General features: G+C 35.3%; 1 protein-coding gene across 8 annotated transcripts in view; it reads left to right on the forward strand.

Moving 5' to 3' along the window:
* Window positions 1-17,908, forward strand: part of FXR1 (FMR1 autosomal homolog 1) — a 59,302-nt gene that overhangs the window by 24,044 nt on the left and 17,350 nt on the right. For all 8 annotated transcript variants that reach the window (XM_028505088.2, XM_028505092.2, XM_028505090.2 and 5 more), the window contains exons 4-10: window positions 2,482-2,553; window positions 2,970-3,118; window positions 3,343-3,436; window positions 4,079-4,195; window positions 5,578-5,748; window positions 7,400-7,478; window positions 11,019-11,128. In XM_028505088.2, the coding sequence (XP_028360889.1) occupies window positions 2,482-2,553; window positions 2,970-3,118; window positions 3,343-3,436; window positions 4,079-4,195; window positions 5,578-5,748; window positions 7,400-7,478; window positions 11,019-11,128 (792 nt within the window). The remainder of the gene's footprint in view (window positions 1-2,481; window positions 2,554-2,969; window positions 3,119-3,342; window positions 3,437-4,078; window positions 4,196-5,577; window positions 5,749-7,399; window positions 7,479-11,018; window positions 11,129-17,908) is intronic.

Raw genomic sequence — 17,908 nt, forward strand, 5'->3', positions numbered from 1 at the left:
CCTTAGAATGTTATAGCAACGAGGGCCATTGCTTTAGACTAGGAATCACTACCTTGGAATAGATTGGAGATTTAAGTGAAATCTGAAGAAAGGGAATTTCTATGAGGTGCTCTTATTCCAATGATATAGTCATGAATAAATTTCGTAATCAACACTTGGAACATAGTACACTAGGGCACAGTTTTACTTCTGTGTTACTAAAGTAATTATTGTACAAGATACAGTCCATTTTATATAGGATGTGATTTCACCCACAGCCCTCAAGTGGAGCCAGATTCATAGTTGGCTTCATTAGAGTGGCTTTCTCTTTCAGGGATAAAGTTATTAATGAAGTTTACAGAGGTAGTTATAAGTATAAAATGGGATCGAGCATATCAATGGTGAATGAGAAGGCTTCAGAGCAGTCCAGTATTTATTCTTTTTTTTGTTTGTAGGTAAGCTTACATAGTAAGCCAGATTCCCAGAAGGGTTATGCTTTGGTAAAAATAGAATTAGAACAAAGGGATTTAAGTAGTTTTAAGACCTTTTTTTTTCTTTTGTCTTCGTCCCCCCCAGCATTTGAGCTTGAGGCATGCATTTGCTGTAGATCACCAAGCTGAACTGCCTTTCTGAGATGGTGCTTGGAATTGGCATGAACTTGCTGTTCTTAGGCTTTTCTTTTCTTTCTTTTTTTTTCCCCCCCTAATCCTTACACATGAGGGAAAATAGTCTTCATTTAGCATTTGGGCCCAATGATGCATATTAATTGGTTTTTAAAATATTTTTCACAAGTAAAAATGAAACAGTGGAGATAGCCAATATTATAAGATATCTTAAAAAGCATTTTTAAACATAGCAAATCCATCTTTTTATTCCTTCTTTTCTTCCTTTGGGTAATACATATACCTAAAATGAGCTAAGTTCCCTAAATATTACTGTTCTTTAGCTATGATGCATAAAAAAACCTAAAACATCCACCTTATCAATACAGATAACAAATTTAAAATACATCTCTAATAAGCTGTAGTTTATTATTTCTTCTGGTTCATTTTACACTTGAATTATCAGAATATAATACTTTAAGAATATTTGGAATTATTGGTGGCTTTTTACTGAAAAAAGCATACTCATGTTTGCATATGATTGTGCTCTTTTCATGTTTAACTGATTTGATTGACTGACTAATCCACTGAATTTTTCTGTGTTTCTTCCATCAGCTGTTTCTTTCTAGTCATTTTGTATACATATCTACCATTGGCATTTGGCCATTTACTAACTGAATCAAATATATTTTGGTGTGCAAACATAAAAGATGAAACAATATGGTCACATGCCCTTGTAGAAAAACAGAATGGTCTAGAAGCTTGTTGTAGGATTTTGTATAATGGAATCCCAGTTGAATAATTAACTGGGTGACAATACTAAAATTTTATTTTTCTTCTTAGAAATGTATTTGGGGATATTTATCCAGGATGTCATCATCTGAAGACTTCATAGTCTGAAATTCTGCTTAAAAGATAAAATTACACATTGATCATTAGAATTTAGAGTGCCATTGTCTCTTTGCACCAGTCTGATGCCTCTAATAATTTTGAAAGTCCTTCCTCTTTACATTTTCTTTTTGTAATTCTAAAAATAAAAATCTTGAAATTTTAACTGTTAAGCAGTAGCCAAAAGCCCACAACAGGAATGGTGCTTCTAGTCTTTTTAATATTTTCTTGAAAGACTATGTAATAAACCAGAGGATGATACAGTAGTAATGATATATTTCAGTGTTGTGTTCTTTCAGGTAATATCATCATTCTTCTGTTTTCTTTCAGATTTTTAAAAAAAAAGCATAGTTGGAAATAATTGGATGATGAAGAAATGGTGAAATAGTGTTTCAAGATACAGGAAAAATGTGATAACTAGATTCCACCTTAGATTTATAAAAGGGCCCACTGTATTCATATACTAATTGCAAGATAGAGTAATTTTTAAAGAAATAAAATTTCTTCTTTTTTAAGGGAAGACCTATGAGAAAGATAAAAGTCTAAGTAGTTAGATTTGCTGATAAAAGAAATACAAAAGCTGCCCTGGCTGGTGTGGATCAGTGGATTGAGTGCAGGCTTGAGAATCAAAGGATTGCTGGTTCGATTCTCAGTCAGGGCACATGCCTGGGTTGTGGGCCAGGTCTCCAGTAGGGGGCTTGTGAGAGGCAGCCACACATTGATGTTTCTCTCCCTGTCTTTCTCCTTCCCTTCTGCCTCTCTAAAAATAAGCTTGAGTTTGACTTTCAAGGAGCCAAATTGCCCAAAAAAGGTTGTTTTATTTTTCAGTAGTAAAATTTAGGCTTGCATTACTTTTATTAAACTATGTTTAGTATACCAATTTCAATACAGTAGTATTTTTGATTCTTAAGTTTAATGGGACTTAGTATTTATAAAAGTCACTATTACAACGTTGAAATCTTTTTAGGATGAATGATTAAGGCTGGTTTTTTTTTTTTTTTCCCCTTCTCAGGTATATTCAAGAGCAAATGACCAAGAACCTTGTGGATGGTGGTTGGCTAAAGTTCGAATGATGAAAGGAGAAGTAAGTGATGTTAACACTTGGTTTGTGATTAGTTTCCAAGGAAATGCCTCAACTCTCTGTTTTTGTAAATGTTATTCCAGTTGTTTTGTTTCTAAAAGCAAAAGTGTACTAAAAATGTTCTTTAGAAATAGTTGATCACACATTTCAAAAATTCATCAGTATTCATTTCTGTTTGTGTTCTGAATTTGCAAACACCAGAGCTGTTCATCCTGAGCATGTGAGGACTACCAAGGTTCTTGCTTGTAAAAACCTATAATCTACTTTAGGCAAATCAGATTGATATATCTAAGCTGTGCAAGGAGTTTGTGCCACACGGGAGGGTATGCTGCTTAAGCTGAGCAAGGTGTTCAGAACTTTATTTAAAGCTCATTATTTTTGTTCAGATGGGATTTTTAAAGTATTTTGATGTCTTCTAGTTTTATGTCATTGAATATGCTGCTTGTGATGCCACTTACAATGAAATAGTCACATTTGAACGACTTCGGCCTGTCAATCAAAATAAAGCTGTCAAAAAAAATACCTTCTTTAAATGCACAGTGGATGTTCCTGAAGATTTGAGAGAGGCGTGAGTAATTTTGTTTACTATTGAATTGTGTGAATTAAGAGGATTTTTAAGTACTACAAAAATCTTTTGTCCCCAAACACCCAATCACAAGCTCTGCTAGAAATTTTTTAAACAAAAGTTTTTTAATGGGTGGTGTCAAAATGAAATACTGGGGTTTATATTAAAGTTGCCCTTGAAATTTAATCTGTTATTTAGGTCTTACACATGAATTAATTTCTCCCTAGGTGTGCTAATGAAAATGCACATAAAGATTTTAAGAAAGCTGTAGGAGCATGCAGAATTTTTTACCACCCAGAAACCACACAGCTAATGATACTGGTAAGATACCTCCATTTTTTAGGTAGTTAATGGATATTGCACAGATTTTGTAATTAAGTATTTAAAAAATGAAAGCTAACTTGGTGTATAGTAAATTTATTAATACAGTGTGGGAGAACAATTTTTTGGTAGTTAAATACTCAATTTTATCTCCTGAAGTAAGGAGAAAAAAATTAATAGGACATTCTCAGCATAGTAAAATTTTTTTTTTCTCCAATATTTTATTTATTTATTTTCAGAGAGGGAAGGGAGAGAGGGAGAGAGGGAGAGAAACATCGATGTGCAGTTGCTAGGGGTCATGGCCTGCAACCCAGGCATGTACCCTGACTGGGAATCAAACCTGCGACACTTTGGTTCGCAGCCCGCGCTCAATCCACTGAGCTACGCTGGCCAGGGCCCAGCATAGTAAAATTCTTAATGTGTAGGTCATTGTAGTCCTCCCACCCCCATCATAATGTGAATAGAATAAATAATATGGGGATTTGGAAAGGAAAGTAAGATTACTTGTAGGAAGAGGGAGGTATGGTATGTTAGGTGAGAAGTGTAATTGATGAGAATCGTGGAAGACTTTATTTGAAGGTCCTGTTTGTATTATCTTGAAAAATGATTAAGTGTTTGAGTGATTAACTTGTTTGTTTGTAGTCTGCCAGTGAAGCAACTGTGAAGAGAGTAAATATTTTAAGTGACATGCATTTGCGAAGTATTCGTACGAAGTTGATGCTAATGTCTAGAAATGAAGAGGCCACTAAGCATTTAGAAGTAAGTGGGTTTATGCAAGTTCCCTGGCTCAAACTGCTTGACTGTTAATGTAAGGCAAATTAGTACCTGTTTTGTGGCTAATAATACTTGGAGTCATTATGTTCCTTAGAAGAACTGCTTGTTTCCTGTTACTTTTCTCAAACATAGCCTTATTTACTAAATGCTTATTGAAATTTTTTGTTAGGGCTTAGATGACAGGTGCCAAATGGCTTAGAGACTTACTAGGGATATCCATAGTAAACTGTATTAATTCTTCCTTAACCTTGTTTTTTTTAATTTCCCTGTACCCTGTCACAACGCACTTTCATTAGTAACTAGATTATTTTTTCTTTTTAAAGATTTTAGAGAGGAGAAGGGAAAGAGAGAGAGAGAGAGACAAACATCAGTGTGTGGTTGCCTCTCACGTGGCCTCCCGTGGGTACTTGGCCCACAACCCAGGCATGTGCCCCGCACCAGGACTCGAACCTGCAACCCTTTGGTTTGCAGCCTGCACTCAATCCACTAAGCTACGCCAATCAGACAATAACTAGATTATTACAACAGCTCTTGTGTAAGAATAGTAGGGCACTAGTATGTGGTTTTTTAAAAGAACCTATCATTGTTTTTCTATCCTGTTCTAATCCTGTTTTCTCCTATTGGTCACTGGGAGACTTGTTCCTCCCATCCTCCCCTAAACATAACATGCAAATACATACTTCCTTAGAGAAATTGAGCTATGTTTTAAGACAACTTTGTGAATGTCCTTATTAATTTAAAAGTTAAAAACAGTCTGTGTGAGTTTTGCAAAATGAATCATCTGAATCAGAGAAGTGCCTGTATCAGTTATTCTGGAAAATTGTTTTTACAATAACTCTTTTCTGTGACCACAAGTAAATAGACTCATCTATTACATGACCTCAGATGAGCTTTCTTTATTCCTTTAAATTGTTGTAAATTGACATAAGATTTACTATCTTAACCATTTGTAAGTGCAGTTCAGTAGTGTTAAGTATTTCAGATTGTTGATCGGTCTACAACTCTTTCATCTTACCAAACTGAAACTCTACTCATTAAACAATTTCCCTTTCTGCTCCTCCTCAGCCCCAGACAATTTACATTCTACTTTCTGTTTCTATAAATTAGAATCACAATAGCATTAGTCTGTTTGTGATGGGCTTATTTTACCAAACATAATGTCTATCCACATTGTAGCATGTATTTTCTTAAGACCAAATAATTTTTCAGTGTACGAATATATTACATTTTGTTCATTTGTCAATCTGCAGCTTGAGGTTGCTTCCACATCTTAACTCATGTGAATGATGCTGTGAACGTGGGTCTACTAGAAACCATTTTTGTTTTGATCTTTTACAAAAAAAAATCTAATTTACCTCTTTTACTAGTGCACAAAACAACTTGCAGCAGCTTTTCATGAGGAATTTGTTGTGAGAGAAGATTTGATGGGCCTGGCAATAGGAACACATGGTAGTAACATACAGCAAGCTAGGAAGGTTCCTGGAGTTACAGCTATTGAACTAGATGAAGATACTGGAACATTTAGAATCTATGGAGAGGTAAGCTATTTTCTGGCCCTCGCCAAAATAACTTTGCTATAACACTAATGATTGCTTGATACTATTTTTTGGAATTTCAGTTTCCCAGTGAAATTCTTTTTTTTTTTTTTTTTTAAGATTTCTTCTTTTTTTTTTAGATTTTATTTATTTATTTTTTTAGAGAGGGGAGAGAGGGGGAGAGAGAGAGAAACATCAATATGCGGTTGCTGGGGGTCATGGCCTGTAACCGAGGCATGTACACTGGGAATCGACTGGGAATTGAACCTGCGACACTCTGGTTCGCAGCCCGCGCTCAATCCACTGTGCTACGCCAGCCAGGCCTAGTGAAAATTCTTTAAAAAATCAGCGATCCTAGTAATCATTATACATATATATGTGGATTGAAGATGATTATTGTATTATATGGGGCATTGATTTTTGAGTATCTAAAGTGTGCTATTGTCAGAAGTTTCTTGACCCAGCCACTTCTGGGTTTAACTCAGCTTTACGTGTTGATAATTTACAAATAAGTTACTCATTTTTTGTGTGCTTACTGTGTATCAGGCACTGCAGTCATGAATAACGTATAATAGAACAGCTTTGGTAGAACTTGAATTTAGATAATATTTTGTCATTGGTAATTGGAAATTTGTGTGGACAGGAAAATAATATGCTAGGTAAACAATTTAAATTTTTCATTGGGACCAACCTTCACATTAGAATAAATGGATGAGGTGTGGTTTCGGGTGATAATTTCAAGTTTTGACTTTTCACACATAGCTATTAATTAAAAGCTTGAGTCATAAATCTGACTAGAGGCCTGATATTTATTTCTGAAACCTTTAGAAGTGGGCAGTATAACAGAATTAAGATGAAAATCACTGGAGTCATACTGCCTACATTGGAATTCTGTGTGTGCCACTTTGGGTGGGCTTGGTGAAAGTTGTTTAATCTCCTTGCATAAGTTTCCTCATTATAACATGAGAAGTGTAACAGTGTTTAGCTTATAATTTATGAGGATTTAAATACACTTTAAAATTTTTATAGTACATGGTATATATGAGTACATGATACACTTGATCTGTGATTGTTAAAGAAAAAACATTAAAAATGGAAGTTAGCTCCTACTGAGGACTGAATTCACATCAGGGAGCCCCCCTTCTCTCCCATCTTCCAGTCTTCTAAACTTATACCCATTAGAAATTAGGAACTGTAATGATCTTATCGATAGGTACTTTTTTGATGTTATCTCTGCAAAATCAGCTTTATAAAATCATTTGAGAATGAAAAAATTGTACACAGTATAGACAACATGATCAATTTGTTTTTAATATTCACCTGGAGATACTCAGGAAGGGAGAATAGACATACATTTAGGACTGGTTTGGCTAATGTAAGTTGAACTCTTGCTAATTTTCTCAGGAGCTTAAGAGAGGACCTTGGAGTTATCTTAACATGTTTTTGTTCTAGTAGTTCTTTTTTCCTAGCCTTTTAATGGTTGCTTTTTTTAAAAAGTGCTTCATGAATTCCTTTACCTGAAATGGTACTCTAGTGGACTGAACTTGTTAATAGAATGTAATGATTTACATTTTTCTCATTTCTTATATTTTTGTTTTGGATTGTGGGGTTTTTCAGGGTTTATTTCATGTATATTTCTCTCCTGCCCCCTCAGAGTGCTGATGCTGTAAAAAAGGCTAGAGGTTTCTTGGAATTTGTGGAGGATTTTATTCAGGTTCCTAGGAATCTTGTTGGTAGGTATTTTTACTACATGTTAACTAAGTTAAATGTTATTTAGTTACATACAGTGACTAAATTTGAAAATTCGTCTTTTCTGAGTTAAGTATTTTGATAACAATACTTGTTTTTATTTTTTCAGTAATAACATATGTGACTTATATCTTGTCATGTTAAGATGTCTTCTGTAGAGGGTAACCCACTAATAAGACCCATGATTTTTATAACAGTTTGCTATTGCAGTTTTTCTTAAGCCAATTTATACCTTTGGCTCTTTCTGACCATTCTTATTCACTGAAATGTCTTTTTATTATTTATAACAAAATTGTCCAAACTTTTTGATAAGGTTATGATTTTTGTTTGTTTAGTGCAAAAGAGTAAGAGTGAACCAACAATAGGGTAACTAATAATAAAACTTACACAGTAAAACCTGAATAAATAATGATTGGTTTTTGCTGGGCAGGAGAGGAGGATGGTGATGATATGATGGGAGGTTTTGCTGTTAAGTTTTTGATACCATTAATGAAAACTATTATACCTATGAATTATAACTTGTGACTAGAAAATTTTGAAGCTATTGTTAAACAATCATTATAGCTTTTAGTGAGTTGTAATTGATATCCTATACATCCATGCTGTCTGTCCTTTTAAATGGCATTTGAGACAAATGGGAAAGCTTTTATCACATGTTAAATACGCAGTAATTATTCTAGAAGTTTAATATAAAAGTATACATCACCATAAAGTAGTGAAATTTACTAGTAGAGGGGTGAATTTTTGTCACCTGTTGTATCTCATCAGTTTTTTAACCTTATTGAAATAATTAGGCTCCATTATAATTAGGCCTATTTTGCCTTTAGGAAATGATTTCTTTGCTTTTGGCATTTTATTTGTCAAATTCTATAAGCAAACAAAAATTTAAATAAAGTTCCCACTATAAAAAGATGTTTTTCTAGCCTCTACTACTAGTATATTCTGATACAGTAGTCTACAACCCAAGAATTGGATAGTTTCTTTGTACTCAGCTGTTATATAAAAAGCTTTTCAATTTTGCCCAAACATTTGGATAGTTATGACATCCTGCCAATTAAGTCTACTTCATTTGTCAGGGAAATCGCTGTTCACTGTAGACTAATTTTGATAAACATGATACAAAATGTTATCTGATTATTATTAAATGAAATCACCTTAGAGAAGAAAGCAGCTTTTGAAGGTGATCCCCTTTTTTGTTTAAATTATATTCAGTTATTGACATCAGTACTAACATTGGTTTGCTGCGTTACAAAACGTAATTTAACTTAGGTTTCTTCACTTGTAAAACTGATTTGGAGGTATGTACTAGGGAATCAGGGTTCTTTCCAACTCACTAATGCTATAGGAGATAGCCTCAGTCTTAGTTTCTGTGGTAGTGTTAACCTTGAGTAAAAAGTCCAGCTATTTTAGAAGTTAGGAAATTGTATATACTTGTGGTTCTCTGATTCTTGATTCATTTATTTTATGCAGTGATATCCATGATTACCATGTCGCTTTTTTTCCTCTGTCTTGGTTGGCTTTGATTTGGGTTATTTGTGTACTCTTTAGGAAATCTATATTAGCAGCAACTATTATACGTTGGTGAAATTTTCAGAAGAAGTATAAAGATTTCAGTTGGTTGTTGTATATAATAATACTACATTTCCTTCCAAAATGTTTTATGGGTGAAGCAGTCTTTTGAAAAGTAATACATTTTTAGTCCAAGTGAAAGAGAAAAAGAGGACTGAGGAGTAAAAGGGAATGAGGACTACTTGGTGGGTAAGTTCCAGAGAGGATTTCTTTACACATTCAGGTTCTAAGAGTTAAAGAACTTAACCATTCCCAGCCCTCCCAAATCAAAATAAAAAATACTGTGTGCACATTGATTTGAAAATGATTCAAAAATTTTCACCACCTAGAAGCTTTCCTTAATCACTTCTCTACTCTGTCCCTTCAGCATTTTTTGCTCAGTGCTCAATTTAAACCACAGGTCTGCTTCAGTTTATCAGTATGCTTTGGAATTTAAACTATGGAAAATGATCAGTTAAAATTTTGACGGTCTCTGGTGGGACTAAATAAAACTTGCAGGTAGGTCCTTGCCATAGACCCCAGAAGGGTGATGGATGTTCACTCATCACTGATACAGTTCACAAGAAGAAAGGGGCAAAGATTGGGGTGGGAGGGGTTACTATATATCAACCTGATTTTTGTTATTTCGAAGGCATTTGCTTATTTTTAGCAGGGTCAAGGATGGAGTTGCTGCTTGAGCTTCACTGTGTTAACTGTGAAGGTTGCTTTTATATGCTGCTGCTAGGGCTGCTCAGAGAAGACATGTGAATTTCCTGATTTATTCTATTTTAACTTTTTATCTGTTAATTGCTGTTTTTAAATTTAGCATTATTAATGGGGAAAGGGGTTTGAGATGAGGGATAGAAAATCCTGTCTTTGCTGCATTGACCAGCATACTGTTGCCTTTGTTCCCTTATTCATTCTTTAATGTAAATTGTTCTCTCAAGCATCAATAGGAAAAACTTCCATTTTAACCCCTTTCACCCAAAATTAATTGTGGAAATATATTGCTGATGAAGTAAAAAAATTTTTTTATTAGGGATTTGTACTTAATAACAAATATGGTGTTGCTGTTAACTTAATAAGGGATGCATCATTTCATATAGTGAAGTTACCTGAATATTCTGTTATCAGGTAACACTGTCTAGTATTGGTTTGTTCCTTTATGTGAATGTTTGTTGTAACCAGTAAGTTCCTAAAGGGAAGAGAAGTCTTCATGGACAAACTTTTTTAGGTTGTCCTTGAATTATTGGAAATTCAAGAACTACTGTTTGACACACTTAGAGGTTAGGTGTGGAAAAGGTTAATAACTTGAACTTATGTCATTTTTATAGTATTTCATAGTATTTCATAGTATTTTATAGTATTAGGAAGACAGCATATCATACATTTGTATGTATTTGTATAGCTTTGAGGTACTTTAAAAACATTAGTGTGAAATGTTATACTTGTTACATGTAAAATGTAATCTCTATGAAGAGATTATTTTAAAAGTTACATCTTGAAGTCACAGATGTCTTTTGAACAAATAGAAGCTTGAAAATAAAATCAAGATTGAACTTGTTTGAATTATTATACATAATAAACATAAACAAATTGATATCAATGCCAAAATAAAAGTTTTGCTTTTGTCTTTATGTATACAAGCTTTTGAAATCAGTTGGACTTGATATTTTAAACATATAAAAATGATGTAGAACATCTTAGAAAATGCTTAGATGTTGAAAATATTTTCCATGTGAGCAGCATTGTCCATCCAGTTAATAACATCCTTAAGTATACTGAAGAGAAGGAAGTGCCCGCCAATGATAAAATTTCTCAGGAGTCATTAGGGGTGAATTAATTGAGAGTATAAAGATAGAACATTGCTTGGTTTTTATAATTTAATGTAAAGTCATAAATTATTTGGACATCTGCTGAAAGGATAGAAGTATTGGCTTATAACTTACCGTTATATTTGTTTTCTCTTATTAAAGGAAAAGTAATTGGAAAAAATGGCAAAGTTATTCAAGAAATAGTGGACAAATCTGGTGTGGTTCGGGTGAGAATTGAAGGAGACAATGAAAATAAACTACCTAGAGAAGATGTAAGTATTTAAAATTTAATGTAACTGGCTTGTTCTTTTCTTGGCTTGACTTAATGTTTGTTTTTTAATATGCTTTATTGATTATGCTGTTACCGTTGTCTCATTTTCCCCCCTTCACTCCCCTCCACCCTGCACATCCCCTCCCACCCATATTCCCCCCCTTCAGTTCATGTCTATGGGTCATGCATATAAGTTCTTTTTGGCTCTACATTTCCCATACTATTCTTACCCTCCCCCTGTCTGTTTTCTACCTATCATCTATGCTACTTATTCTCTGTACCTTTTCCCCTTCTCTCCTCCTCCCACTCCCCTGTTGATAATCCTCCATGTGATCTCCATTTCTGTGGTTCTGTTCTTGTTCTAGTTGTTTGATTAGTTTTTGTTTTTGTGTTAGGTGTGGTTGTTAATAATTGTGAGTTTGCTGTTGTTTTCCTGTTCATATTTTTTATCTTCTTAGATAAGTCACTGTAACATTTCATGTAATAGGAGCTTGGTGATGATGAACTCCTTTAACTTGACCTTATCTGGGAAGCACTTTATCTGCCCTTGCATTCTAAATGATAGCTTCGCTGGATAGAGCAATCTTAGATGTAGGTCCTTGCCTTTCATGACTTGGAAAACTTCTTTCCAGCCCCTTCTTGCCTGTAAGGTCTCTTTTGAGAAATCAGCTGACAGTCTTATGGGAACTCCTTTGTAGGTAACTGTTGCCTTAGCTCTTTCTGCTCCTAGAAATCTATTTCCTTTGATAGATTGGGAAAGTTCTTCTTTATTATTTATTCAAATAACTTTTCCACTTGTGACTCTTCCACTTCTCCTTCGGTACCCCTGTAATTCGGATGTTGGAACATTTAAAGATGTCCCGGAGGTTCCTAAACCTCTCCTCGTTTTTTCAATTCTTGTTTCTTCATTTTCTGTTTGGTTGTTTCTTTCTTCCTTCTGGTCCAGCGCTGATTTGAGTCCTAGTTTCCTTCCCATCACTATTGGTTCCCTGTACATTTTCCTTTATTTCACTTAGCATAGCCTTCATTTGTGACCAAATTCAACCATTTCTGTGGGCATCCTGATTACCAGTGTTTTGAACTGTGCATCTGATTGGTTGGCTATCTCTGTGTTGCTTAGTTGTATTTTTTCTGGAGCTTTGATCTGTTCTTTCGTTTGGGCCGTATTTTTTTTTTGCCCGTCTTCAGGCGCCTGTTACATAGTGAGGGGCAGAGCCTTAAGTGTTCACCAGGGTGGGGCAACCCAGTCGCTGGGTTGTGGCCCTGTATGTGGGGGAGGGGTTTGAGAGGGAACAATGGTGCTTGTTCCACTCTCTGCTGGATTTCAGTCACTTTCCTCGCTTCCCACAAGCAAAGTGGGCCCTTCAGGTGCTGATTCCCGTGTGGGTAGGTTTGTGTACATTTTAAGACCCTATGGGTCTCTCCAATGAACTCTCCTGTGAGACGGGGAGTTTCTCCTGCTGCCGCCTCAACCTCCACAGGTGTTTTCAGTCAGAGATTTGAGGCCTTATTTCCCTGCACTGGAGCCCTGGGTTGTGTGGTCCGTCCTGCTCCCCAGTTTTGCCTGGTGTATCTGTGAATGAATGTGGGACCGCTGGGTCCGCCAGCCACTGCTTTTTGACCCCCGGCTGTCAGCTGCCAGCCACCACCTTGCCCACCCTGGTCCTCCAGCCACGGCCTTGCCCGAGTCCTCTTTGCCTGGCTGCCCATCTCTGTCCCTCCTACCTGTCTGGATGAATGTGTCGTCTTTAACTCTTTGATTGTTGGACTTCCATACAGTTAGATTTTCTGTCAGTTCTTGTTTTTTGTTTTTAAATTGTTGTTCTCCTTTTGGTTGTACAAGGAGCCACAGTGTGTCTATCTACGCCTCCATCTTGACTGGGAGTCTTAATGTTGTTTTATGTATTGGAAATCATTTTATGAAGTTATATCTTAGCAAGCTACTTAGAAAGTTGTATCTAGTAAGATACTTATCTGGTGCAGTGGATTTTAAAAAAAGTAAATTGTGTTTCTGCCCTGACGTGTGCAACTCAGATGGTTGGAACATCCTGCAAACCTAAAGGTTTCGGGTTCGCTTCCTGGTCAGGACACATGGTTCTGGGTTTGATCTCTGTTTGGGGCATGTTTGAGAGGCAGCCGGTCATTGTTTCTCACGTAGTGTTTCTTCTCTTCCTCCCTTTACCTCCTTCTTGAAGAAGAATCAAGAAGCGAAAGTAAAACTAAAAAATAAACATGAAATTCTTTACCTTGTAATGTTTCTTTGCATACTTGAAAAACAAGTCATCTTTTAATTGTGGGTCTTGGATTCTTTGTTGGTTTCTCAGTACTTAGTAAGCCAGTTTTTTGACTAAAGGCTTCAATTTAATAATCTTATCAGTTCTGTTTTGTACTTAGAATCTAAAGCTGTTCAATGTGATACTCAACCAACAGTCTTTTGTGAAGAAATTCTTGATAAACAACACTCTTCCTTGACATTTTTAGAGAACCTGAAATCACTGACCAGTTAGAGATCTTGAAGCTTCTGTGTTCCTATTTTGATACCAGCTTTCTAAAATCTCTTTTCAGTTATTCTTCTCACATGTTAATATTTTGTCCACAATGTTGTTCTTTACTCTTCATACATCAGTTTGAGCATCTCTTTCTTTTGTGGCTCTAGTAGTGAACTCTGTATCGTTTAACCTTTGTGTGTCTGAATATAAGGCAAGGATTTTCCTCCAAATTACCTTCCAGCAGTACACTTACAACTTCTTCAGTTTTGCACTGTAGATAACTATTTGGAGAGTTTTTTAGCCTATTGAATAGAGTCAGTCCCAAAAACAAAATGGAGAAAACTGTAGACATCTAGCCTAGATAAATGGCCTCACATCCAGGATGTTGTAGAACTGCCTATCAAAGATAGTCACTTCCTTTATTCATTTTAATTAGTTAAAATGTGAAGGTAAATATACCTTTAAAATGAATGAAGAAAAACAATTGATTTAGTACTATACAAATGAGTACTCCATAGCTCAGGTTGATTTTATCTTGCACTGTTTCCAAAATTGTTGTAGATCTCTAGTAACTTTTACTTATTCGGAAGTATACATTCTTCCCCTTCCCATCATTTTTCATGACTTTTTTTTTAAGATTTTATTTATTTATTTTTAGAGAGGGAAGGGGGGGGAGAGAGAGAGACAGACAGACAGACAGACAGACATCAATGTGCGGTTGCTGGGGGTTATGGCTGCAACCCAGGAATGTACCCTGGCTGGGAATCAAACCTGGGACACTTTGGTTCCCAGCCCGCGCTCAATCCACTGAGCTACGCCAGCCAGGGCTCATTTTTCATGACTTTTAAGAGCCTTGACATAAGGAATAAAATTAGTGGTGTCATACTATTATAATTGGCACTTTCCCTTTTTATACTTAATATGTAAAATAATGGAGATTCATTAGCATACAGCCACTGTTTGAAATTGGTCTGAAGATCAAGATGTTCACTGGTAAAGGCCAAGACTCAAGGATAAATTCCTTAGCTTGACACTGACATCTGATCTTCCCTCATCTTGATTTATCCCAGTTGTTTTCCATTATTTGTTGTCTGGCTGCGAGTGAATTCCTCTAGGTTCTTCATAAATAAAAATTTTCACTTTAGTGTTTATAGTTGTCATTGTTACTGTTGTTTCTGTGCTAGGGTTAAATTTAAATGCTTACAGAGGCCAAGCAGATGATGTAAATGATTAAGCAGGTTGGGATGTATAAGACAAGGATGGGAGGGCACCCAATGCCTTTCTATAAAAGAAACAGATGCTGCTCAGCTTTAATCTGGTTGACATGTGGGACTGCTGCTTTGCATTGCTGTATCTTCTGATATTTTTAAAAGAAGTTGGAAATCTATAACACTGTATGGAATTTTTCAGATTTTGAAACATTGCCTGTTAAATCTGAAGGTTGTTATTGGCTTATTTCACACCATAGTTTCCCAGTTTTAAGCTGTCTAAATCCCCTGGAAACTGTTTATAACTTGCTGTCTCTGAAGTTTTTGGTGACTCAACCTCTGGCCTGAGATGACCTTTCCCACCTGTATTTATAGTAACTATTGTCTGTTTAGTTTTGGGTATTTAATGAATGGTTTTCTTGCAGCTTTCTTTTTTTTTTTTTTGGTTAATCTCACATCTTCAAACCAAGTTATAAAGTACTTGAAGTCAGGAAATCAAATCTGAATTCTTATTTTCTCCATTTTTCCCTAGCTCAGTGAAATATATAGAATAGGCACTTGATGTTTTAAGTCACTTAATTAAGATTTTTTAAGATTAGAGTTTTTTATTGTAAAATATGTGTAGGATTTAGAGTAACACAGAAGGGGGTGGGCCCAGAAAAACTGGAATTATCTTCTGGAGTGGGAGCCCTTTGTAGTACAGGCTTCTCCTGCTAGGTGAGTGTTCTGGGAATCCATCTGTATCAGTGTCTAGCTGGCATTGTTGTGAGAGGCTGTGTTTGGCCTCAGTGAATGTTTTTGTAGACTCGTTCAACACGTTTGCCTATTTCATGATGGGTGATTTTATGAGGCCACCTTTCCACAGCATGCTGAGGGTTTGGCAGTTTTTGATCAAGAAGCGGTATGACCCATGTGCCCCATCCTCCCTCTGTTCACTGGATCTCACACTGAATTACTTTTTTTTTGTTTCCCTGGATGGCAAAAGTCCTTAACGGGAAACTTTTTGCAAATGTGGAAGGGGCAAAACAAAAAAAATGGCAGAAACACTAAAAGGCATCAAAATCAGCAAGTTCAAAAACGGTTTTGAGCCGTGGAAAAAAAATGTCTTAATAGGTATATTCCATCAAAAGGAGAGTACTTTGAAGGTGACTGAAGTTTAAACTTGTAAAAGTAAATACAGTTTTTTATAAATTCTGATTTGTTTGGACCTTCCCTCATGTAGTGTGAAAAATAAATGTGTATTCTATATTCTTTCCATATCTCTCCTTTCTCCATCATGCCTTTTGCTTTTTGACTGTTGTCAGTTGCCTTTTCATGTCTGTTTTGCTATTAAAAACATTATTGCAACAAACCTGCTTTCTTACTGGAGAGTAAATTCCTGGAAGTGGATTTGTTAGATCAAATATATGTGGTATTTAAATTATTTAGATCTTGGTAAATTTTCCCACACATTTCCTCCACCAGAATAGAAAATGTCTGCTTTCCACATATTGACCAATATTGAGTTTTATCAAATTTAATTTGTCCCATTCCACAAGATGTACATGTTATCTTTCCATATGCTTAAAAGACCTTTTTTGTATGGAGACCTTGTTTGTTCTTTGCATATATATATTTTTTCCTACTGAGTTATGAGCGTTTTGCATTATAGGGAAGTTTGTCTTTTCGTTTTTTTTTTTTTGTTTTGAAATAATTTTTTATTTTGGTTAATTTCTTTAGACTTATTCTTTATGACATGACTTGTAAATTTTGTGTCCTGCTTGGCAGGGTCTTTACTACTCATAGATCATTCAGAATTCATATATGTTTTTTTCTCTAGGCCTTTCTCCCTTCTGTGTGTCCATCCATAAACTTTTCACTCATTAGATTGGAGAACCTGATACAAACTGATACTTAAAAAGTACTTTAAGTCTTAAAGTTTTAGCACATTTAAATGCTGAATTCTAGTGCAAATCGGTTTTTTTGTTGTTGTATCGGGACCAAGGATCCAGCTTTATTTTTTCTAAGTGTCAGTTGGTTGTCTCAGTGCCATCTATATATTAAATATAAGTTTTTAGCAAGTTTTAAAAATTAGGAATTTCACTGAAATAACTTACAAATGAATTCATATATTCAGTAATCATTGTTCTTTAATTTTTTCATATTATGGCTTTATAATAGCCATTAAATTATGTATATTTTTACTTCTCCTTTTCTTTGGCAGTAAACATTGGTGATGATATTTCCAGTTTAGAGTCAAGGATTTTATTACTTTTGTTACAGATCATCTGTATAGAGTGACTTTCCCTTTATGTACTTGGTAAAGTCCTGTTTGTTTTTAACGTTCACTTTCAAGAACAGCAATAATGTTCTTATGGTTTTCCCTAAGTTTCCACATCTGAGGTGGCATAATTCACATTCTGTCATCAATAATGGCTATCCAGTGGGATTATTACAAGAATGGTTAGTATCTTTTCTGAGACTGCGATGGCCTTTAGAGCAGGGACTTTATCATTAACAGAAATTCTGGTAATTAACAAGTGAATGTTATTTGGAACTAGGTAACTGGGTATGTAATTGGCTGCCTAATTTTATGACTTTGGGCAGATTGTTTTCCTCACGTATAAAATTGGAACTTATAAAAATACAGAGATTTAGAATAATGTAGTTCCAGAAATATGGTTTGTGCTCAGAGTTTTTTAGATCTTTTTTTCCCCTTCCTCTGACTTTTATTTACTTTGCATCTTTTCTTATCTGCCTGTGAATTCCTGAGGACTGGGCCAAGACTGTCCTTACTCGCAAGCCTAAATTAGGTACCCTTGTTTCATGTTTTCATAGTTGTAATTCTTGAAAGTTACTACAGCTTTCTGTAAGCTCCATGATAGCTGTGCTCTGTCCTGCATCCTTAACATCTGCCCTGGTATGTTTCTTTCTGCTTTTAATTTCCCATATCTTGAAAATGTCATAGAGTAGTTTCTTACACAGATCAAAAGTTCTTAAGCTACACTTAGTTCCATAACTGTTAGGAACTGTTCTGTGAAATCAAGAAATTGAAGAGAGATGCTGAAACCGTTTGGGTCCATTTATTCATTTAGGCTTTACTTG

This window comes from Phyllostomus discolor, chromosome 2 (genome assembly GCF_004126475.2).
Source record: "Phyllostomus discolor isolate MPI-MPIP mPhyDis1 chromosome 2, mPhyDis1.pri.v3, whole genome shotgun sequence".
NCBI lineage: Eukaryota > Metazoa > Chordata > Mammalia > Chiroptera > Phyllostomidae > Phyllostomus > Phyllostomus discolor.